At 35.5% G+C, this 23,741-nt stretch overlaps 2 protein-coding genes and 1 non-coding gene across 7 annotated transcripts in view; all 3 read left to right on the top strand.

The window, feature by feature from the left end:
- LOC144850438 (uncharacterized) overlaps positions 1–19,014 on the top strand; it is a 77,875-nt gene extending 58,861 nt beyond the window's left edge. For all 5 annotated transcript variants that reach the window (XM_078707716.1, XM_078707714.1, XM_078707715.1 and 2 more), the window contains 30 exons: positions 162–263; positions 440–640; positions 909–1,166; positions 1,419–1,631; positions 1,820–1,960; positions 2,173–2,310; positions 2,542–2,667; positions 3,004–3,117; positions 3,448–3,963; positions 4,371–4,759; positions 4,865–5,165; positions 5,365–5,644; positions 6,172–6,334; positions 6,642–6,830; positions 7,138–7,333; positions 7,602–7,738; positions 7,921–8,058; positions 8,186–8,296; positions 8,675–8,787; positions 9,022–9,182; positions 9,418–9,645; positions 10,011–13,507; positions 13,753–13,932; positions 14,150–14,464; positions 14,602–15,090; positions 15,252–15,468; positions 15,674–15,871; positions 16,122–16,510; positions 16,685–16,897; positions 17,125–19,014. In XM_078707716.1, the coding sequence (XP_078563842.1) occupies positions 162–263; positions 440–640; positions 909–1,166; positions 1,419–1,631; positions 1,820–1,960; positions 2,173–2,310; positions 2,542–2,667; positions 3,004–3,117; positions 3,448–3,963; positions 4,371–4,759; positions 4,865–5,165; positions 5,365–5,644; positions 6,172–6,334; positions 6,642–6,830; positions 7,138–7,333; positions 7,602–7,738; positions 7,921–8,058; positions 8,186–8,296; positions 8,675–8,787; positions 9,022–9,182; positions 9,418–9,645; positions 10,011–13,507; positions 13,753–13,932; positions 14,150–14,464; positions 14,602–15,090; positions 15,252–15,468; positions 15,674–15,871; positions 16,122–16,510; positions 16,685–16,897; positions 17,125–17,595 (10,184 nt within the window). In that variant the 3' untranslated portion in view covers positions 17,596–19,014. The remainder of the gene's footprint in view (positions 1–161; positions 264–439; positions 641–908; positions 1,167–1,418; positions 1,632–1,819; positions 1,961–2,172; positions 2,311–2,541; positions 2,668–3,003; positions 3,118–3,447; positions 3,964–4,370; positions 4,760–4,864; positions 5,166–5,364; positions 5,645–6,171; positions 6,335–6,641; positions 6,831–7,137; positions 7,334–7,601; positions 7,739–7,920; positions 8,059–8,185; positions 8,297–8,674; positions 8,788–9,021; positions 9,183–9,417; positions 9,646–10,010; positions 13,508–13,752; positions 13,933–14,149; positions 14,465–14,601; positions 15,091–15,251; positions 15,469–15,673; positions 15,872–16,121; positions 16,511–16,684; positions 16,898–17,124) is intronic.
- Positions 1,286–23,725, top strand: LOC144850439 (uncharacterized protein CXorf65 homolog). The gene is made up of 6 exons (XM_078707720.1): positions 1,286–1,295; positions 20,305–20,384; positions 21,111–21,197; positions 21,636–21,752; positions 21,914–21,988; positions 22,936–23,725. The coding sequence occupies exons 2-6, from the start codon at positions 20,360–20,362 to the stop codon at positions 23,073–23,075; spliced, it is 444 nt and encodes a 147-aa protein (XP_078563846.1). The 5' UTR covers positions 1,286–1,295; positions 20,305–20,359; the 3' UTR covers positions 23,076–23,725.
- Positions 22,407–22,598, top strand: LOC144851206 (U2 spliceosomal RNA). The gene has a single exon (XR_013614165.1). It is a non-coding gene; the product is annotated as a U2 spliceosomal RNA (small nuclear RNA).
- Positions 23,726–23,741: the final 16 nt, after the last annotated feature.

Genomic DNA, 23,741 nt, shown 5'->3' with positions numbered 1-23,741 from the left:
TAACTGTATGTTTTTAAAATTCATTTTAATAGTAATGCTGGTTTTGTGATTTGCTGTGTGGAGTTGTTTCATCTTCAAAATTTATTTATAAAGTGTTTTGGCCAAACATTTACCATTGATATACTGAAATGAAGTTGCATATATTTTCTTATCTTAATCAGGTACTACATGCCCAGAAAAAGGAATGAATGAAACTATTCCATGCCCAGAAGGTTACTATTGCATCTCAGGAACCACTGATAATGGACAGCCTTGTCCTCCAGGTAAGCAGTAAACCAGTAGTACCATTTTATTTTTGCACTGAGCCTTCTCTAGCCAGAGTTGCAGTAGCTGAAATATATAGAAAACAAGATATTGTTTGTCTATAGTTATACAAATGCCAATTGTTCAGTGTACAAACAATGTTTATTTCATTCATGTTTTTGTTTCTGTTGTAAAGGTACATTCAGTGATCAAACTAGCTTGGATGAGGAGTCTCAATGCCAACCATGTTTGGGTGGAATGTACTGTGAGACTCCAGGTCTTGCATATCCAACTGGAGAATGCTTTGCAGGCTACCTCTGCGTCTTGGGTGCGACTGTGTCTGGACCTGATGATGGCGTTAATGGTCCATGTCTAGTAGGCCATTACTGTCTGAATGGTAAGTATTATTGCATGTACTTTTTACATTACACTTTCACAATGAATAAAATATCTTTAATATTCTTATTTAGTTTTGAAAGTAAATTTATTGATCTGTGTTCTACACTGAATTCTGTTTAAATCAAATTTTAGTAGTTATTTCAAATAATTTAAAAAAAAAGTATAATGTTATTTAGGTGTGCACTTTATAAGCATTGTTACTTGTGGAAAATGTAAGGTACACTATAATGGTTTATCATTAACAAGTTTCTTATACTGTATGTTAGGTACTAAGAATGCAACTGCTTGCCCTGTTGGTACCATGAACCGTAATGAAGGAGGAACATCCATCGATGACTGCTTGCCATGTGAGGCTGGGCACTACTGTGAAACCACAGGCCTGTCAGAACCAACTGGTGTTTGTAATGCAGGTTACTATTGCCCAAGCTTTGCTGAAATCTACGAACCTGAACCATCAGAATTCCCTTGCCCTGTTGGCTATTTCTGCGAGAGTAATACAGGAGTGCCCGAGGGATGCAGTCCAGGTATGAATATAACCTACTATTCAAGAACATTTAACAAATATTTTCCCAGCCTTTGTATTCTTGCTATCTGGTAAAAAATATTTTATACTACTGTAAATAAGCATTAATGAGTATTAGAAATAACACTTTGAATATTTTCTTAACCGTTTATAACTTAATTATTTACACTCGGTACTTGAAATAGTTTTTAAATTTGTTTAAATATTCTTAAAAGTATATCATATTTACAATTTTCTTTTTTAATCTCCACAGGAACATACCAGCCCAATGAACTATCAACCGACTGTGACCCATGTCCAGTAGGACGGTACTGTATGTACAACACAAGCGAACCTCAACCTTGTCCTTCTTATAACTATTGTCCTGAAGGTGTTATAGCTCCAATACCATGCCCTAATGGCACTTACACTGAAGATGATGTCTCAGGCCTCGCTGTTCCTGAGTCGTGTCAACCATGTCCAACAGGTACAAGAAGTCTTAAGTCGTACCCATAACCTAGATTGTAGTAGTGGTCACTTCATTTTTGTAATTTAAAGCACAAGATTTGTCTAGACTATAACCTGAGAGAAGTAAAGATGAGAAGTAAAGATCATTTATTCATGTTTTGCATGGAAAGCATTATTATATACTGCTTTTGACTTTTCATTTTAAAGGTCGTTATTGTGTTGGTGGTATTGATGCAGGCCCCTGTACAGCTGGTTACATTTGCTATAGTGGATCGGATACTCCAACCCCAGATGGCAGTAACAGCGTGGTCGGCAAACCATGTCCATTTGGTTATTACTGCGTAGAAGGTAATTGGTTTTAGAAGACACTGTCAGAGATTTCCTTATGTAACAATTTTGATATCTGTACATGGATAAAAAGATAGGTTTGGGAAAATAAATAAATATAAAATAATATAAATAAACCAATAAATGCCAATGATGTATATTTGAAATTGTTTTGAAATTAGACAAAAGTTTTAGTTATCCAATTACTCATTGGTTTATTTTATTTATTTTAGGTGCAAAAAATGTATCTATATGTGATCCAGGATCTGTAATCTCATACGAAGGTGCTGGAAGTGAGACCGAGTGTGTAAAATGTCCAGCAGGCTATATATGCTCAGATGACAACCCTGTTCCTGTACCATGTACTCCAGGTAAGTGGTTATCCTAATCTCATATGAAGGCTATTTATGCTCAGCCGTTCAACAGCATGTACTTAGCTGATAAGATTATTTAAAAATCATGAAACTGCCACTGTTACAAAATGGTTTTTATAGCGAGAGTCAACATGGAATGCATAATGAAAAATGGAAGATGAGCTCATATTGGTGTTGGTACAGACAATGTTTAAATTTATTTTTATTATGTTTAAATTTTTTTTTCAGGTTACTATTGTGAATCTGCCATTGAGCCAATAGCTTGTCCCAACACAACATACTCTTACGAAGCGGCTGCTACAAACGTCAGTACTTGTAAACCATGTCCACCTGGCTTTTGGTGTAATATGGAAGGTGAGACATGAAAATTTGGTGCCTGTATCACAAAAGTGGTGCAGAGTCGCAATTCATCTATTCATTAGATTTACTATTTGCTCCAAAAAAAAATAAATAAATAAAATTTCCTAATGCCTATATACAGTATTTTATTTGTGAATGACAGTCAGGGCCCAGTTGGTCCTTTTTAACAGCTAAAATGAAATTATGAATTTCTTTTTGATGTCTATTTTTAATAGACTATTAATATTGTATTTTAGCACCCATTTTGAATATCCTGGATCTGCCACTGACGGTAGTGCTTTAGATTGTATTGAATATATTTTGATGTAAAATAATAATGTGTTTTTTTAGCTATGACAAATTATACTATCAGTCCATGTCCAATTGCTCACTTCTGTCCAGAAGCAACTGATGAGCCAATTGCTTGTCCACCTGGAACTTATCGTGATACACAAGAAGCTGGAGGTATGTATATAGTATTTTGATTATTGTTGAATTTTTGTTTTAAACTGTTTTAGAATATAAAATTTAACTTGTATGCTCCACTGCCTGATTCTCATTTTACTTTTTATAGAACTTATTTAAAGTTTGAACAATGAAAAGTTGCATATTACTCTTTGATAATTTTATGATAAAAACCCCATTCTTATAGTTCTAATTTTTGTATAATGATTTTCATTTATTTTGAAAAATAATTGTATTTAATTGTCCTTATTTGAACCAATTTATCATTACTATAGTAACACCTAACCTACAAGCCAATACAGTATTAAAAAATTCCCCTTTTATTCACAGACCAAGTTGACTGTCACCTATGTCCAGCTGGTCACTATTGTCCAAATGATACAGCTAATCACTTTGGCATTGAATGCACAGAGGGTCTGTACTGCCCAGAAGGATCATGGGAAGAACATAATTGCCAACCAGGCTACTATTGTGAGCTAGCTGAGACGCAGGTAGCATGCCCAGGTGGAAGCTACTGTCCAACTAATTCCAGCACTCCACAACCATGTCCGGCTGGACATTACTGTGGTGGAGAAGACTGCAATAATACCGTGCCTTGCCCTGGAGCAATCACCCCGAAAAAGTGCCCTCTGGGATACCGACAGATTGACGGTTCTTTGCAAGTTACGTTTGATGATACTTGTGAAATTTGCCCAGGTGGTCAGTATGGAAACGATGATGACCGTCAGTTCTGTGAGATTTGTAGAGCTGGAGTTGTATGTCTTGAAGGTGCCATAACAGATCTTCCACATGGAAATGAGACCAACTATGGTGTTAATAAAACCAATTCATTTCCGTGTCCAATTGGTATGTTATATAAGTGTTATTTATTTTTTGGGTCTTAGTGGTATGATTCTAACCTTTGACATTCTGTTCCTGCTCAATTTATAAATGCACACTGTAAATAATTATGGGATTTATAAAGGATCTAAACACAGTACATAAGAAGGGGTATTAGGCGTGTTATGTCAATTAACATACTCCTTCCCCGAACCGCAGTGTCTCATCCGTCCAATACAAGTAGATTGCACACTTGGTTTGTGCTTGGTAAGTAAATAGTGTAGACTGGGTCTATTATAATTCTAATAGTTGTCCTGTAAGAACCATTGAGTGAGTTATTTGCTGACTATGTATTTTGGTTGTGTGTTTTCTATATCAAGATATAATGAGTTTGTCTAATTTAGTATCACCTTTCTAACTTGAATTTGTCGCAGGCTACTACTGCCCAGCAAACTCCTCTGAATCCACTCCGTGCCCAATTGGCACATACAATAACAAAGAGTATGGGATGTCACTTGAAGACTGCCTTGACTGCCCTATTGACCACTTCAACCACCTTACTGGTCAAGAAGGCTGCTTTCACTGTGGTAGTGAGGCATACCAATCAAGCAAGGGCCAGTCTGAATGCTTATGTAGTGGAACCGGTAGAGAATTTCAACCTAGTGACCGGAAGTGTCCATGTGCTCACGGTTATGAAACGATTCCGGGACGTGAACAAGATTGTGTCAAACATTTATATGACCTGTGCAGTGAGGGTCAGACCAGAACACAGGAAGGTGACTGCTTAGATGATGCAGGATGGGTAGATTATTGTACAAACCAGGTAAATGTCAACAATAATTTGTAGTATAAGCAAGCACCGAACCATTGCATGTTCAGATTCATCTTGATTCATTCTTTTGTTCTTAAATTTGAATTTCTTAATTAGGGCTGTTTGTCACCTGATAAGTACATTAGTTATGACACCACCCTCTCCCTATGTATTTGTGAAGTCGATGACTTAGAGGAGATATGTGACCTGGAGTGCCGACTGGCTCAGAGGAACACAATCACAATGGTGTGTGATGATGAACCGTATATAAAAGTGGAATTTACTGACACCGGTGAAACTGTAAATATTCCAGTGTCCAGTTTGACTAAGATCATTAACTCGAGAAATACGCTGACAAGTGATCAGTGTGAAACAAATGATGGAACTGGTGTAACTGTACATCTAATGGAAATGGGAGGTATGAACTTACTTACTTTATTTGAGTTGATTTTACTTGGTTGATGGACTCTGAAATTGAAGTGTTTAATGCTTAAATGATCTGGTTTAACAATCAGTAAAACTTGGTTGATGGAAATAATGTTTTTTTTTTATATATATACTTTTTACTTATACTTAAATCTACTTAAACATACAGTATAACTTGTTTGTATTCACAGACAATGGGTTCCTTGGTGTGTACACTCCAGACCCAGTACAAACAGCCAATCTATTCCTTGATAATGCAAAGGGTGACATCAACGTTACAGTGCCAGTAAGCAACTCAACAGTGAGTTCCCGAAGACGTAGAGATGTCAGCAATAGTATGCGCCACCTTCTTGCTGACTCCACCAATTCAGGGTCAACATATAGCGGTATTGAGAACCCTACTGTCTGTTTGTTGTATGGTGAGACAATGATGTTTAGTGTTGATAATACACATTACCCAGTGTATGATAGGTAAGCTACAACCAACTTTACCATAAAATCTGAAATGAATTCTATAAATAATGCAAACATACATTTTTTGTTTATAATAATCTTAATAATACTGAAGGTAGGCTTATGTTGACACATGACTCAACTGTTTCCACATAAGTTCTCCTGACTGCAAAGTAAAATGCACAGTTGTGCAAAATAATAGTTGATTTGTGTTGAACATGTTATACCTTTTTGTAACTGAAACAACCTAAACGCAGCTAAATACAATTTGATTCGCTTCACATGTGCGGTATGGGTAACTGTGATCAGTTCTAAATAGACTTGAACACTCAAAAACACTGGTTCCTTTTCCAATACAAATCATGTTGTGTGTGTGTGTGGTGTGGATAACAATCAGTTCCATGTTGACATAAGCATCTAGTTCCTTTCCGTTGAGTTGCTTTAAGATGCAGGTCGACATAAGCCTACCTTAACTTTTTCATTCTCTAAGAAAAAAACATTCAATGACAAATAAATATTGCAAACATCTAATTTTTTTCTTCCAGAGAGAATCTTTATAATACTAATGAGCAGTTTGATTATGGTGGTTTCCGTGAACTAGAAGAGTTACAAAGTCAGATCGGCACTTCCACTACTCTCTTCTCATATAAATTTGTTGATCCCGGTGTGTATGTCTTCTACATGAGTGACAATCCAAACAGAAAAATGGTAAATTTGATTCTACGAATAATTACACGTTCCTGGTGTCTATTATAATAACTTACTGTACTGTACATTATAACACTAGGAAAGATTTCTTTTTAACACCTCTTGGACTAAAATGCTGTTAAATATAGTATTACTATGTTTATTACACACTTTACACAATACTGAACTCTCTGAAAACCAGGAAACAATCTACCAATTTCCACACTTTTCTTGAGGTCCAAAAGATTCTAAATTCAGCTCTAGGGTGTCCAATATTTGGAAAACTTACTGTAGATATTTATTATATTTAACACATCTTTTTTTACAGTATGTAAGAGTGATGGCAGAGAATGCACAGTGTTCTGAAGATGGGCCATTCTTCCCAACAACTCCAAGATACATCGTACAGAATGGAGTTGCTTTAGAGAGCGACATCCTTCTGACACCAGACTGGATTTTGATCGGCATCATGATGGCTTGTGTTCTCTTCTTGACAATTCTCCTTATCATTGCTTTAGTAAGTTTAAATTTACAATTTGACAGTAGAGTAGACCCCAGCACAGTGGGATGACCCATAAATAGGAGGGTTCTACTGTAAAAGAAATTAACTCCATGTTTTTATTTAAGCTCAGAGGTACAGTTATTCAGGTGTAACATGTAGTACACCAACAACTTTTTTTCAAAATCTTAATTAACTTAATTTCTCATTCTCATTACAATCATCAACGTTTTCATATCCATGCTTTATTCTGCAAACTTTATATCAAGAAATAGATTGAATTTTATGAAATTTATTTTTATTAATCATTAATTTTCTCATGTAGATGTTGTTCCGCAAATATGGATGGGAGAAAATCAGTTACATTCGCCCTAAGTACCGTGCTCTCACCAAGAACCACGACTTTGATGACTACTCCTCAAAGGGTTCTGCTGTCCATCACGTTAAGAAATACAGTCGCAATCTAGATGCTCGAAACAACCAGCCTGATGGAGCAGAAAACGGAGTGGTGTTGGCTGATGGTGAGGAACTTTTACAAGGGGCATACTTCCCACTTGGATGTAATGCAAAGATGTAAATATAATTTGATCAACCATGACATGATGGATCGTCCAAGCTGTTTCTTGTGATTGGTCATTGCATTGTACCTACATCATTGTATCCAAGTGGGAACCAAGATTTAAGAAATGTTATTGCCCCTGCTTTACTGCAGCTAATTCTAAAAACTAGTATGTTTAGTACAATTATTTTTACTACTATGAAAAAATAAATGTTTTTTACTGTTTATAGATGAAGTACGAACAGATGAATTCTGGGATTATGATCGTCAAGTTGATCTAGAGGGCTTTAGTTCTCCTAGATTCTATGATCACCTTGCCAAACAATCTCGACATGTGGCCTCAGAACTTGGAAGACAAAAAGAAGAGGTATTTATCATTTTTGGTTCAGTGATTTTATGTATTAAAGATATGTATAGAAATACCGGTCAAACTAGTTTTGTCATTATACATCATCATCATATACATTACTATTTGAATGTTTGAGTGAATTTCTTCATGTAATGCATTTACAATATGGCTGTATTGATTGAAACTGTTTGATTTTACAGGCCAAAGCATTATACCAAAAGATTAACAACCAAACAGAGTCTCTGAAAGGATTGTGGGTAGCGAAGATGAATCTCGCTGGAAGATCTACTTTAGCAACAGAAGAGGACTTAGCAGATTATGAGAAAAAGAGTGAAGAGGTATTTGATCAAATAATTTACAGAGGTTAATTTAGGTTGATCATCATTCCTATCAGGTTGCTTTACTCATACCATTAAGTCACTGTGGCAACTCTTTTTTCAATTACAGATTTGCTTTTTCTTTTAGCTAAGTATTGAGCTTGAACGACGAAAAGAGCTTGGTCTCAGATTTGAGGCTGTCCTCAAGAAACAGAGTGAACTTTTAAAACAGGATGACCAAGGCAGGGAAGAACACCAGGTATGATAATGCATAATAAAGTAGTGAACATTTTATATAAACTTGTTATTGCACTGAAATCTTGTACTTTAACAATGGTATTGTTATAGTACACTTGTAGGGGAAAAATTGTAAAGATTTAGCTTAGTGTTAAGTGTTATTTATTAATTATTTATTCTTTATGCTTAATGTGCTCTTCTGTCAAAGACTGTTCTTCCAGAGGGCCCATTTATGATGAGTGGCTGTATCTACTAGTACACCGGAGTAACCCCCTACTCGTCTCGAAAGATGTACTAGATTCTTTAAAGTGCGCATGAGCCAGATGTGTACACTGGACCTCCAGTTTATAGTCCTTATCCGAGAATACTAATTCAGAAATCTTGTATTTTGTTTTTATAGGTTGCATTCATGGCCAGTGCACGAGAAGCTATACGTCTTTTGAATGAAGGTGCAGAAAAACTTTCAAATGGAACTAGTCCTGAAGAAGAATTTGATAGTAGCATTATTAGAAAGTGAGTGAATTTTTTAAAATTACACTTATTACTTGTATAGAACCCTTTTGTGACTATCTAATATTTAACATTATTAATTGTTTAAATCCATGCGACTGTTGTGCATTACAGGTGTGCACTTTCATTGATTTAATGTCATATACAATTACACATAGCTTATCTATTGTATTCCATTTTAAATTTCTAATTCAAATGTTGTACTGTACTATAAATATAAATGTGTTTATCCCTTAGTGTTTCTGGACGTGTTGGTGCATTATTGAATAGAATGGCTACAGATGTTGGAAGTGAATGCCAACGTATTGGTGCATGGGGTGTCCTTGGTGAAGGTACAGGTGCCCAGCTTATCAAACCTGGAACAGACACTATACCAATTAATAGAGAAGAGTTATTAGGTATGTTATTTTATTTTTAATTACTGTTTATCCAATACGCTTTTCTTGTTTTTTTATTGTAAGGTAAAGGCTACAGTAGTTTACACTAGCAAATATTAGTTTTCAAAAAAAATAATTTGGTAAAGTTTGCTTTAGTTCAGCATTTTGCATCGGTCACCGACAAGATGATGGACAGTTTTGAAGCTCATGGATTTTCAAATTTCTGACGCATTCATTTGTATCGCTCTCTACTTAGGTCCTGATGGCAATATCTTATGCCCTGATCTGATACACGTTGACAAATCTACAAACTTGATAGTGCCCAACAGTGAGGCATCAATGATCCTTGCACATGGAGAAGTCAATGAAGTGCCACCAGAGTTCTTCCTTCATCCTCAGAATGGACATGTGATGCCCATCCAAGGCAATGTTGCTTATGATCCTGTGTCTTCTAGGCTTGTCTTTACCATTGATTCTGCAACAGGTGGGTAAAGAATATTGTGCATATTATGTATATGGTTGATGGTGGTAATAGGTGTGATGATCATATTTTTTTATAGAAACTTTCAGTGGGAGATCATACTGACTGTCTGAACTAATAATTACTAATAGTTTTGTGATTTATTTATATGATGATAATTGTCTAATTGATGTCAACCAGTGTTGGGTAGCAAAAAGACTATTTTATTGTCATCATAAGAACTTTACTTCTTTTTATTTTTTTCATTATTGTAAATATATTATTTGTTTTCCTGGTACAATTAAATAATAAAGACAAACACAATCTTTCAAAACTTTATCCAAGGAATTTTGTTAATTGAACTGTTTTACCCTTTTCTTTAATCATAGGTGAAGCCGTTCGATCTGATGAACCACTGATTCCATTTATACCATTCCCTACTGATCCTAATACTGGACTTCCTGTTGTGTCCAAGCTGACAAGCACAGAACATAGCACTGACTTGAAATTGAATGGCCCAATGATTGACTCCGAAACAACCCTCAGGTGTCCTATACTTGCAGTCACCATCCATCCACAGACTGGAGTTGTATACCCTGTTGGAGGTACTCACACTGACCCTGTTACTGGCCTCCCAATTCCGATTGAAGTTGGTTCTGTGATGATAGATCCAAACAGTGAACAGCCTGTACCAATTCTAAGCATTGGTATTGATCCTGAAACAGGTGATGTGATACCCTTGGGTGGCATGCTTCAACCAACAGAAAATGAGGCAATGACACCAATGGTCACAGGCTGCAATTATGTTGATCCACTGAGTGGAAAGGTTCTTCAAATTCATGGTGGAAGAATTGAAGGAGATGATGTAGTTTCAACTGGTGGTGGATATCAAAATCTGTTGGATTGCTCTGTCATGGCATGTGAAATTCATACTTTGGATGCTATTAAGATGTATCTAGATGCCATCACTGGACCAGAAGGTGCTAACTGCCGACATGAACAGTCTGTTGTAGAAGGGGCTGTCAAAGAAATGGTAAAAGCAAGAATGAAGGCTAAAGCAAATGAGCTTCGCACAATCCAGGATGTTGATCGTAGACTTGAAAGAGCTTCAATATTAACTACTAATGGTGGATCCCCTGGTATGTTTGAGTTTGCTGGAACTGGCCAACTTCTTCCTATACTAGTTGGAACTACAATTAGAGATCCTAGTGGTTCTGGTCAACAGGTTCCTATTCTTGGAGTTGAAAAAGAGCCATTAACAGGAAAACTAATACCACTTGGTGGTACAATGGAAAACCCAGATGGAGTAGGACTCATTCCAATTATGATTGGAAAACCTGCAATCGATCCTGTAACTGAAGAACTTAGTCCAATTGTTGGCGTTCGAATAAGCAACGAGACAAAAACCGTGGTTCCTGTTACTCTATCATCTGACAAAAAAAAGAAGCCACCCCTTGGAGCCGTTGCCATGCTCGAAGATGAAATTGTTGCGCGACGTGGTTTTTGGCGTCGACAAAGACAACGTGAGGATGACTTAACAACAATTGAATCAAAATTATCAAGCAACCTTTTGAATGAGATGGACAGCATTACTGCAAAGAATGTAGAAAGTGCTTTGAAGTCTATCATTGAAGGAACAACTGAATTAGATAATGCTGCTAAGCGTGAAGTCAAGCGTAGATCATCCTCTGAAGAAGATCTCAATGGAATTCTTCCTAAGAATATTGTTTCCATACTTATAGGAGGAGACAACTTAGAACATCAAAGTGAAGAAAGGCATCATGGTGCCCATAAGAAATTTGTTGATACTATACAAAAATTGTACAGTAAACTACAGTCTGAAGAGAGCCGATACCATGAAAGAAAGTCAGAACTTGAAGGAACATTAAATCCTGATGCAGCTTCTGCAGTGGAGCACCGTTACCGACAAGCAAAAGCACGCCTTCAGAGTGAACTATTTGACCAACTTCTAACACGAACAGAGAATCTTGATGAAGATCATTCTTCACTTGAATATTCTCGTGAAAGATCTGAATTGCTGAGTGCTGAAGCAAAACTGGTTTTGACTAATGCCGCAATGGTTGCTGGATACTATGATGCCACTTTCTCTGGAGTTTATGGCGACTTGCTTATATGCGAAACAGCAGGAAAAGATGTTATCCCTCTACTTAAACGACTCATTGCAATGCTGGAAAGTGGAGCTCATTTCACAATTTCATCTGAAATGCTTCAAGATGTTTCTGGCTCTCTTGCTACCGAGTTGAATATCATTCAAACCCAGATGTCAACTGCTGCTGTAGGTACATCGTCTTCAACAACTGCATACAACAGTATTAGTGTTTCAAAAGTACAACCTCCTAGTGATGCCAGTAAGATACAGACTCAGCTTGTACATAGTGGAACAGAAAATGTTCGCAGTGGACTTGCAGTACAAGGAATTCATACTACTTCATTGACTGATGACTCCAAGAGGGAACTAGCAAAGACATTAACTGAAAGACAAACGCTAGAAGCAGTTAAACTTGAAAAAGAACTGAAGGCAAATGAGATTAAAGCTGTAAATGATGTGATACAGAATTATGAACAAAAGAAAGAAGAAATGCTTCTATCAAAGAAAGAAGAATTGAAGAAACAGCTTCGTGCTGCCTCATCTGCAGAAGAAAGAGAATCAATAATGACAGAGTTTGTTGAACAAACTGGCAAAATAGCTGACAGCCTGGAAAAGGAAAAGCAACAACAAATGGAACACTTAAAGAAACGCTTACAACAAAGAAGACAACAAGCTAAACAAGATTTGCATCAGAAGCACATCGCAGAAGCCAAAAGAGAAGGTCTGGGTGAGGATGTTGTGCCAGATATCATTTTGGAAGAGGAATCTGATAAAGATTTGCAACTTCTTATGTTGCAACAACAAAAGCTCATTGCTGACCTTACAAAGGGATATGCAGAAGAAATGGCAGAAGAAGAGAGAAAGCGTAGAGGAGGTCTAGACGACCAAATGGAAGAACGTATGAGACTCTTAAATTTGGCACATAAAGGTCCTCAGCTTAAAGAAATAGTTAAAAACGTATCACAACAAACTGCAGATACAAACAAAGTAAATAATGCAATGAAAGCGAAGATGAAGAACCGTTTAAAAAATCGAAAAAGTACTCGAAAAGGTATGCCTACAAATATTCAACCTGGGTCTGAGGAAGAAGAGCAATACCTATTAGCATCAGAAGCTCAATTTGATGCAGATGGTATGAGGAGTTTAGCTGTTGTTATGAGTGCTTCTGAAGAATTGGCAAACGAACAACAATTGGATTCTCATAAAGATGCACTCCAAACTTTGTTGAAAAAAGAAAACAGAACAGAAGAAGAAAAACAAGCAATTCTGGACCAATACTTTGTAGATGTCAAAGGACACCAGGAAAGCTATGATGCTAATCATGACTTACAACGCGAACACATGATGGCAAAACTTGCTGCCCGTAAGCGTCTGAAGGAAGAAGTGGCAAAAGAAAATGCTGTAAGCAAGGAGCTTGATCACATAAGTAAAAAGCAGGTTCTGCGTGGTGACACAGATGGTGCACAAGCCATTGATGCAATTCGTGATAAGGTTTCGTCTGATGATGCCAGAGAAGAACAGCAAAAGCTTCATAAGGATCAAATTGAAGAACAGGCTAATCTAGAAATTGAACAACTGGAGAGTGAGGCAAAATTGAAGAAAGACCTTAGTAGTGAACTTGAAAGAGCCCAGAGAAATGTTGAGGAACAACATCAAGTTCAAAAGAACAGGTTGAAAGAGCAACATAAAGCAGATTATGAAAAGGAACTTGTGCTTAAAAAGAAGCATTTGACAGAAGAACAACTAAAGGTGATGATGGAAGAACATGAGAACGAGGTAAATGTAAACATTATGTTCTTCAAATTAACACCAGCTCTATCTACACTATCAAAATTAGTTTGACAAAAAAAGTATGATGTGCCCAAATTTGCTACAGTAGTGATATGATGTTACATTATGACTAAAATTTTATAGTATTCAGAGAGCTTTAACTACTTTTAACAATTGTTCTTATAATTTCATATAATTAAAGTTCGCTACTCTGAATACAAAGTTCTATTTTGTCTTATTTGTTATTGTAGATGGAGAATTTAACTAGAACTATTGATCTTGAGAAGGAGCGACAAAAGAAGATTCTTGCTGATAGAGTTGCTGAAAAGAAGAGAAAGAAGGTGTTGGCTATGAAAGATAAACATCAAAATGAAATGGAAGGAGTGCTTCTGAAACAACAGCAGGAACGAGACAATCTAAGTGACCAGCAGGTATGTATCCTTGCATCTCCTCAATGTAATCACCAACTTTTAGAGATATTTTACCCTTTTATATGCTGGTTACTGGTATATTTTTTTTGTTTTTGAGAGAAAGATTATACCTTAGGATTACTTTTATTCTATATTGCATGTGGGCTTACCCATTGTAGTAATAAAATTAAACTATACTGGAATATGCTTTGTAAAACTTATGTTTGTCGTTCCTTAGCAACGTGTTGCTGAACGCCCAACTCTGGAACAATCCCTTGAAGGTGAAGATGGCAAGAAGGCTGAAAGCATCATTTATCGAGTTCTGAAACAGCGTCACATTAAAGAACAAGTCCACCAGGAAGAGTTAATGGAGAAAGAGCGTGTGGCACAGATGATGAATGCTAAAACCAACATGGCAGATAAGCGCATGCAACAGCGTGAGGATCTTGAGGAAGCTCAGCAGAAGGAGTTTATGCAGCTTATTGCCAATTCTGGTTCTTTAGCAGCAGCAGATCTAGCAGAAAAGAAAGAAGATCTTCAGAGGCAACATAAGGTATAAAACTTGTTTCCAATAAATTATTTTGTTTGTTTATACAGAACTGTTATTATTACTTCATTTAATTAAATAAAAATCAACAGTATGTATAAATATACAATTAAATGTTTGTATTTTTATTTGTGTTTTTAAAGAAACAATTAGCTGAGTTTGACCGTGTGACTACTCAGAAGATTGAGCAAGCAGAAAAAGATGCCATACCAGCTCTTGAGCTTCAACAAGCATATGCACGATTGGAGCTGAAAGAAAAACAGTTGAAGGAATTATCTGATGCCATGCGAGAACTTACTCCAGAAGAACACCTTACCAAGCAGTACACAGAACAAGCTTCAAAGGCAGCACTTGATGCAAAGATCTTCCGTGAACAGAAAATGAGAGAAATGGAGAGTGCTATTGAGAAGATCAAATCTGAGAAACAAAAACGAGAAGAGGAACGTCGACGTAAGATGCAGCAGCAAATCCAAGCATTGGAGGATGAGATGGAAGCAGATAAGAAACGGGATGAGCAGCGTGCAAAACAAATGGAAGATGATCGTGCACGAGCCCGTGATCACCAAATAGAAGAAAAAGAACGTCGTCTTCAAGCTGATATTGAAAAGGCAGAAAATGAGGATGCTAAAGAGGTAATAATAAATGAAAAAAATTAATTTAGCTACTAAAATTGAAATTAATAACATAACATGATTAGTTAGTTTGTATTAAATGATAACACTAGCAAAATTGTAAAGTATTTTTTGATTTCTGGATTTTTTGAAACTATAAGTTGATTCTGAATTTTTTACAGAAATTATTAAAGGAGCACCAAGAAAATATGGAGAAATTCCAAAAGGCTCACGATGCTGAAATGCAGAAGAACAAAGAAAGTGTGAAAGCCAAACTAGAAGAGAGAAGAAAGAGAAAGCAATCATTGGAGATGACACGTATCAAGACAGACTCTGAACGTCAAGTTGACACTGATGAAAGACGAGAACAAGACCAAATGAACCTTATTCAACAAAAAGGTGGGTTTATTCATTTGGTATAATATTATGTTTTCATACTATACGTTAACTATATGGAATGCAGTCGAATCTTCTTACTATTTCAAAACATTTATTATAAGGGATCTTAATGTATTGTCCAATTTGTCAACATAAGAACCCCACTATTCTCAGTATATGTTCTAGTTTTTCTTAATGTTTATCCACTATGTTTTCTATCCATCAGGTACTGCTGAACTTACTGATACAATCAATAACACTCAGCTTCTTGGTGAGCCTGGATACATACCTCCAGAAGGATTGCCACCAGGAGTTGACCCTAATATGTTCTCTGCCCTCATGACATCCCCACTGTTCCAGAATGTTCGAGAGATGGAAGAGATGTTGATAAATAGTGGAGGAGTGGCTGGCAGTGGTACTAATGGTAAGTGGATTTTTTAACTTAGTCAGCATGCAACATTCTCTTTTTGAATCATAAAACAACTGAGGCTAATCAACTTTTTTATGTCTTGTATGAGAGGTTATATGGAGAAATAAGTATACTGTAGTATGATACTGTATATCTGCTTATTTCTGCATGTTATATCCTTTATCCATGTTTCGAGGTGTGTTCATACAGTAAATATTAAGATCTATTCCAACAAATAGTAATCATCATTATGTTCTTTTAAAAGGTGCAGGAAGTGATCCCTTCATTGACATCAAAGACGCCCAGTGGCTTTGCAGAGGAGAACTCACACCAGTTGACATCGACAACATCACCACCAGTCAGTTCGTTGTCTATCAATTTGGCGTCTTTGTTATTCAAATGTTAAAGCAGAAGTTGCAGACACCAGATATCACTCTGCTGCTTGCGTCAGATCTTCCTGCTAACAACTATGAGAAGAACATGTTCCGTAACTCATTCTTTTTCCAGCATGCACGGAATATTCTGTTCATCCGGCAGGAGCGTCTAGAGTCTGTTGGTGAATTTGTGATGGTGATCATGCACTGCTTAGCTCATATCAAGGTTGATGATCTGATAGATGATCGCAACCCTTTCTTTATGAGAGCCTTCTATGAGGTATATTCATTTTATTCTTTTTTAACAGTATAATATAAGTTTTTGTGTTTAAAAAATTCTAATCGTATAGTAAGGTTTCTGCAAGACTTTTATTTTCAAGACTAGGGTGCAGTAAGTTTTGTTTTTTTATGTGGTTTATAATTTAAAATTAAATAATGAATTTATTTTTTCAAGGCTATAACCTGCATTTGTCAAGACATGTTCTTTGCCAGATCTCGCTCCACGCCAGTCACAAGTGCTCTGACGGCTAGCGAACCAGAGGCTGGCAAGACTCCGCTGGAGGCTGCGTTTAGGCATGCCAAAACTTCAACAGAAAAGGCAAATGTTGTAGGAGAACTGGTGACATTGAAGGTGTCTGCACCAATTGAAGCAGACTTCAGTGATCAGGTTGGTGTTAAGTTAATTTTTTTTGTTAAGTATATTTTGAGGACTTTATGTAATTTGCACTTTGTGGTAGTTCTGTTATTGACAATTTATGAAGGGCCTTCAGTAACACTAGCAGCCTTAGCAGTCTGATTTCTTCATACCTGTCTATTTCAATGTTTATATGTATTAGATACTAGTTATTGAAAATGTAACAATTTAATTGGATGGGTTTTATGCTAATTTTTTAGAACATTGAAGACCGACTTGATGGATATCAAGAAACAGCTACCAGTGCCAAACTCCGCGAGTTCCTATCCACCAGTGGGGGTGGTAAGATGTCTGGAGATTTTGTATCTGCAAGGTTACGTGAGTTACGAGGCCAAATGGAACCAGAAGAAACAAAACAAACTGTCCATAAACCAAAGCATCATGGTCTTAAGAGTCAAAAAGCACTCTTGGATATGCAAATTATGCAGTTGAATGGTCAGGTGGATAATTATAATACACAATTAGCTCAAGTATTGAATGAGCAACAATCAATCAGTGAAGGCGTTCAGAGATTGCGAGAACAGGGAGATTTTGATCCTTCACGACTTGAAGTCATGAAGAAACAGACAACAATGCTTGGCATTAGACGAGATAACCTAATGAAAAAGATCTCACAACTTACAGGAGAGGTTGCCAAGAAGCAGAAAGAGCGACAGAGCATTGATCACTAAAGATTTCAACTAAACTTGACAAATGTCACTTCAACATATTAAAATATTTTCAATTTGATTATTATTATTTAAAAACTTTACAGATTTTAGTTTAATTTTGTGTGAATGTTAATACAGTACTTTGAGAAACCCAGTGCTTTATAACATTTCGTTGTACATGTTTTAAATTTTAAGTATTTTCACAGATGGATGTAAATTTTATTTAAATATAATTAAGATATGTAAATATAATTGAATGAACTACCTTATTATACCAAACAGGTATTGACAAATTGAGAAATTTTATTTGTAAATATAAATAAGATATTTTTTTATAAATAACATTTTTTATTTGAATCCGTCCAATAATCCTTATCAATTCCGTCCAAGATATTTTCAAATTTCCGTCCTGATGATTAATGTATTGTTGAATGGAATAAATATTGAAGTACATTGATATATGATATCATTTCAGCTGAAATAAAGAAAACTAGATTTTGTAGGTTACATTACATTTGAAAAATGACTGTAATTTAGTATAAACTTTTATTTTTAATGTCTACCTTAAGCATTTACTTAAAGATAGTAAAGTATAACATATGCCTAGAGTTTAATTTGAATAGAATAAGTTGGCTACATTTTGTTAAAGCATACATTTTTACATGGATTAGTATTAAATACATTAATCATGGAGGAAATATGCATTAATTAAGGCTTTTCGTTGTGTCAAGAAAAATAAAGGTACATTCACACTCATTAGTTTCATAGAGTGGAAGACGGCACGCTTTGTTAAAGATAGTACATGAATTAATTTAACTGCGCCGTGTGAATGTAGCATACATTTAATGTTTACATTCGGCGTACTTCCGATTCTAAATATGACATAAATAATTCCAATTTATTCATAAACTGTTTATTCAGTTATTATAGGTAGACAGAATACGATAATCAAGATTCCAAATAAAATATTTACTTTTAATATGCATATTTACTTTTTGATATTCACAGTAGCTTTTGTTTACGTTATAACTATTTATAATAAGATTATAAGATATTTTTGATTTTATTTTTATGGATTTTCTAGCTTATGTAGTACACAATCATTGTAAAATAAGAGTATTTTCCTCGACGATCACCAAAAACATTGGTGTATAGAAGTATACTGTAAGTTGTAGACATAAGATTCGCTATATTTAGATTGTAACTGGAGAAAACGCTTTTATCATGTACAAACGCCTTGAGACGATTGACGCGTTCAAATAGGGATTGTCTAAAGTGTAGTTAAGTTAAATTTGCGCTATTTTTGCTTTGATAGATATTAGAGTAGGCCTATATTTAAAAGATATTATCATGTTGATTGATTGTATGCGATTAATGTGTATCTTTAGGCTACTATTTGATGTTTTAAATTTTGAATAATAAAGTTCTATGATCAGACGAGCACCGCGTCGAGACATTTTTTTTTCTGTGTTTCTGGGCTTTGATTTGAAGTGAGTGCTTTTGTGTTTTGGGGTTTTTTCGCACTTTTTGCATAACCGACCAGATGGGTGAGCTAGCGACGTAGCCCTTGCCGATCGATTCGGCTATTCTATCGAAATATCGTATTTACAACAATACTCGCTATGCACATTTAATAATAATACTCGCGCATGCTGACTGACAAAGTTACCAGATGCGGTGAGTCTATTGAATTCCGAACGATCCTTTATCATTTAACAAATACAAAAAGTAAGATTTTATTGGAATGACACGATTTCAAACTGCTTATCGGGCCTACCCCCAGGAGAATCCCCACCAACAAATGTGTGTAACTGCGTCAAAACAGTAAAAACCTACATTCAGTACACAACCGCTATACCAACGGCTATTTGGCCATTTCAAAGGTCGCGATGCTCATAAACGCTGGAAAAAACTTAAAACTGGAACGCCAATGTACAGTTCACTCGAGTCATTCATTTAATAATAAATCGCGATCATGAACTAAGTCAACCTTGTAGCACGTACGGTAACATAAAATATCTCTGAACTCCCCACACAGGTTTCATCTCAAGGGATTATACGAGACATATAGTTTCCTAGAACATAAGCTAAATCTATGTTTTATCTATAACCGTCTGCCACAATTAGGATTTGTTTTATTCGATTGTGATATTAGTTGTCTCCGTTAATTGGTATTGGTTTTACCGAGTTCATATTGCTCGTTTATTAATAGTAATTTATTGATTTGAAATACAAAACAATCCGTTTCTTGGTTTACTTTGCCAGAGAAGTAAACCTGTCTGCACTTAGTGATTGATGGTTATGTTCCGACCCTCGACTATTCAATCGTAACATTGCCGTTACTAAGCAGAAAGAATAAATGGAAAATAAAACGATCGATCAAGCATGAATTAACAATAGGTAAACTAAAGAAGACGAGTGTGATTCTATTTGAGTATTATAGCACGTATAATTAGGTCCGTTTCAAACTATCACGATACCAATTTTTTTCTTTTACCAGATATCAATGATATTGATTGGTTTTTACCGGCAAGTTGTATAGTTTTGGACTTTACTCAAAAGCAGACGATCACGATAACGTTGTTGCCGCATTTTGTTGGGACTTCCCTCCTGTAGGCTACTAGTACGGTCCATTACTTGACTTCACAAATAAGGCTCGACTGTTTTCACGAAATATAGTGCAAAGAGAATGCAATTTGTTTTTCACGACGTATTGTGGATAATAAAACTAACAGATTGAAAGGAATTTTTCACACCGTGGAACAACCTGTTGAGCTAGTCAATTATGTTTATTACAGTACGATATGGAGGTAAGTGTATAGCAACCAAAATCATGTTATTGTATATAATAGATAATAGGGTTAAAGTACATCAAATGTATGTTGTAGAGCCGGGCACCATGTAAATTGTATATATTTTTATACATGATTTGATATATTTAGGGGCGTCAATTTTTCGTTGTGTGTGATGATTGTGGAACTATCTTATTTTTAGATAATGCAAGTTGCTAACTATAGTTAGAACTTAACTTTTAAAGCCAAATTGTCATAATACGTGCGCATTCATTTTAATCCAATTAAACACCACTTGATAAAACTACCATAGTAGGTTGTTAGGGTCTTTGAATAGTTCTATTGACTGTAGAATAATGAAAGAAGCAATTCGATGAGCGTGTGCAATGTAGGCCTGGTTTTTCCAATTGATTTTACATTCAATTCTAACTGTTTGAACAGTCACAGATGTCAATTTTAACAAGGTAGACCTATGAGAGAGTAAAATTAAATCCCCGATAGCCTACGATTTGTTATCATGTAGTGTTAGAAGAGCATCATTGTTTAAATATAATTCATTTGTATAGCCTATACATAATAACTTTTAGTCTGGGTTCCAGAGTTTTGTCTTAATATATTTGTCTTAAAAATATGTTTGCACATATGGCGTTTCATATGTATACTATAAATAAATAAATAAAAAAAGACTTCTAAATAACTTGTTACGTAATAATAATATACAGTACCGTACATTTTTTCCATCAGAACGGGAGGAAGCGCTGTTTAATCCTAATTGCAAAACGATGTTGCTTCTGGAGAATATACGAAATCGGTGTAGACTCGCTGAAGATGGTCAGTTGAGCTTGTGTATATTTTAAATAGAGAATACGATTTCGAAATTTATTGATAACAATCACATTCTCTTTAAAAGGATCTCTGTGTGTAAAGTATCATTTTAATCACAATGTATGATTTCAGAGCCTTTGGCTAAAGCTTCTATAATCATTTGGTTTTATTTATGATTGCATTATCGATTATCAAAATGTTCAAATAATGATACGTCACGATAATGATTAATATTTCATTTATCTAAAGGAATGAGTAATTGTTTGTTTAAAGGTAATGAAAAGTAAAGATAATGAAAGTCGTTTGAAGATCAAGAAATCATTTTGTAATAAAGTTATTCACTTAGTTTGGTGTAACACAGTGTAATTATAAAATGGAAATAAAGGTGGTGACAATGGGTGACAATTTATCTTTAAAATAAAATCTGTGGTTTTTTTTCTCTAGTCGAAGTTGATCTTGCTGATCCAGAAGGCAATGTAAAACATCTAATTGAAGCGTCCCTAAGATATGCAAATGAGGTTTTAAAAGAAAGAGAAACATTTGTTTTAATAAAAGTTGAAAGTAAGTAGAACTAAAAATATATCAATCTATATAAAGATCTAGATTACTAATAAAAACTACATTGCCGGCCGGTGTAAAGCCAGTTAAGTTTGGTACCGTAATATGGTAAGAGTAAACTAATAACCAGCTAATAATTCTCAACATATTTTGTATCTTTTCAGAAGATGACGAGTCGCGGAAACCTAGCTATATACCATTATTAAATGATCAAGAGTCAATAGATGCCGCATTTCTTGGTAGGCCTATCTTGCTTTTTTTTTACCTGCCTTTTCCCCACTCCACTCGCCCCCATGTATGTGCCGTTGGTTTTGGGAGTTCATAATTCATAAAAGTGTGACTTTTGTTCTCGAATCATCCAAGCGTGGAGTTGACGTTGGCGTTCATTCAGGCATTACATGGGCGTTACTTTTGTACTTGAATCATGCAAGCGTGAAGCTAATTAATATTCATAATCATTTGAAATTTGAATAATTTGAATTTCCAGTTTATTAATTTACAAAAACATTATAAAAAGTTAATTCAATTCTAATCAATTATTTAAGTCTGGTTTGTTAGTATGTGTATTAAATTAAATCAAAACTTAATACTACTTTTCAACACTAATAGAGTAACAGCTAGTTGTTAAGAAGTATACCTGTGGAAATATTGGTTGGTATCGCTTCTCGGCCTTTTGGCTAAGATCATGTGTAGTATCTGTTCTTTTCAGCTTAATATCTGAAACGCTGCTCATCGAGTAGCTTCTATATTAAACTGATTTTTGAACCTAGGCCATGGAATAGGAGCTTGCTCCATCCTGGCCACGGGTTGGCCTGGTATTGCAGTACCTCCAGGATCGGCCCATCCTCTAAAGAGGAAATAATAAATACAAAAATAGAATTTGCATAGTTTAAGCAGAGAAGAGTGAACGTGGCATGGATTAAAGAAGACACGCATGAGTCAGTTTTGAGATCAAAGGTTCCATGTCTTTTGCCGACAGAGCGCGGACCACCCACACAATGTAACAAAATCAAAAATCATCCATGGAATGAAACTTTCTATTAGTACTTTACATAGTTATTGTCATTCCTGTACATGATCGAAATGTGCTCATTATCAGTGCATGTTTTTTGTACAACTTTACGTTTTATAAAATTACATGATTTGTTCAATTTCCTTGTTTTATTTTATTGTATTATTATAACAGCCCGATTATCAACGAGGGAACAATCATCTAGTGGAAGCGCCAAAGGTTCAAGAAAACGTAGAGATGCCAACAAATCGAACACGTCCAAACGTCCGCCAAAATCAACCACACCGACCGGCAAGAAAGGATCAAAGCGATGAAGTTAGCCAACCACCGCCAAGATCGTCTTTGTTGATGCTGATGATACCATACAATAGGTGACACAAAGTTACTCTTCCAAAATCAGAGGGGATTCTAGATTAAAATATTTGGATTTTTATAGTAATGACTGAAATATTAAAAGTTTGCTAAGAAATATAATACGACTATCTGCCAGAGGAAACATCTAGGTACAGAACAAATTCCATGTGATACATCTCTCTGTGTTTAGATGCTGTCAAAGATCTTGATGATTCTTTTTTTTTTTTTTTTTAGTTATAAGGTAAATTTCTCTATCAAACACTTCAATTGCGTCACATAAGCTGCCTTTTTACGAAAATCACGGTTGATACAATCATGGAGCTGCAACACAATGTGTTGCTCCATGATACAACCTATTCCACTATGTTGATGTTTATATAGCGCCCCCTATAATGTCCTAATCTATGTCATGTCATGAATTATTCACGATTCTGAAAAATTGTTTGTTGTTTGTGAAGGTTTACATGAACTACCGAGTCTAAGCTCAGAACCATATAGGCCTACTGTATGGTTCTGTCTCTGTCTCATAAAACTACTAATATTCCACGCCCTCATGAAGCAGCGTCCAAAAAAATTAGAGAGGGGCAGGGCGTGGAGGTATATACCTCCATGGGGCAGGGCGATAT

Source organism: Antedon bifida, chromosome 8 (assembly GCF_963402885.1).
Source record: "Antedon bifida chromosome 8, ecAntBifi1.1, whole genome shotgun sequence".
In the NCBI taxonomy this organism is placed as follows: Eukaryota; Metazoa; Echinodermata; class Crinoidea; order Comatulida; family Antedonidae; genus Antedon; species Antedon bifida.
This window is presented reverse-complemented; position numbering and strand designations above follow the sequence as displayed.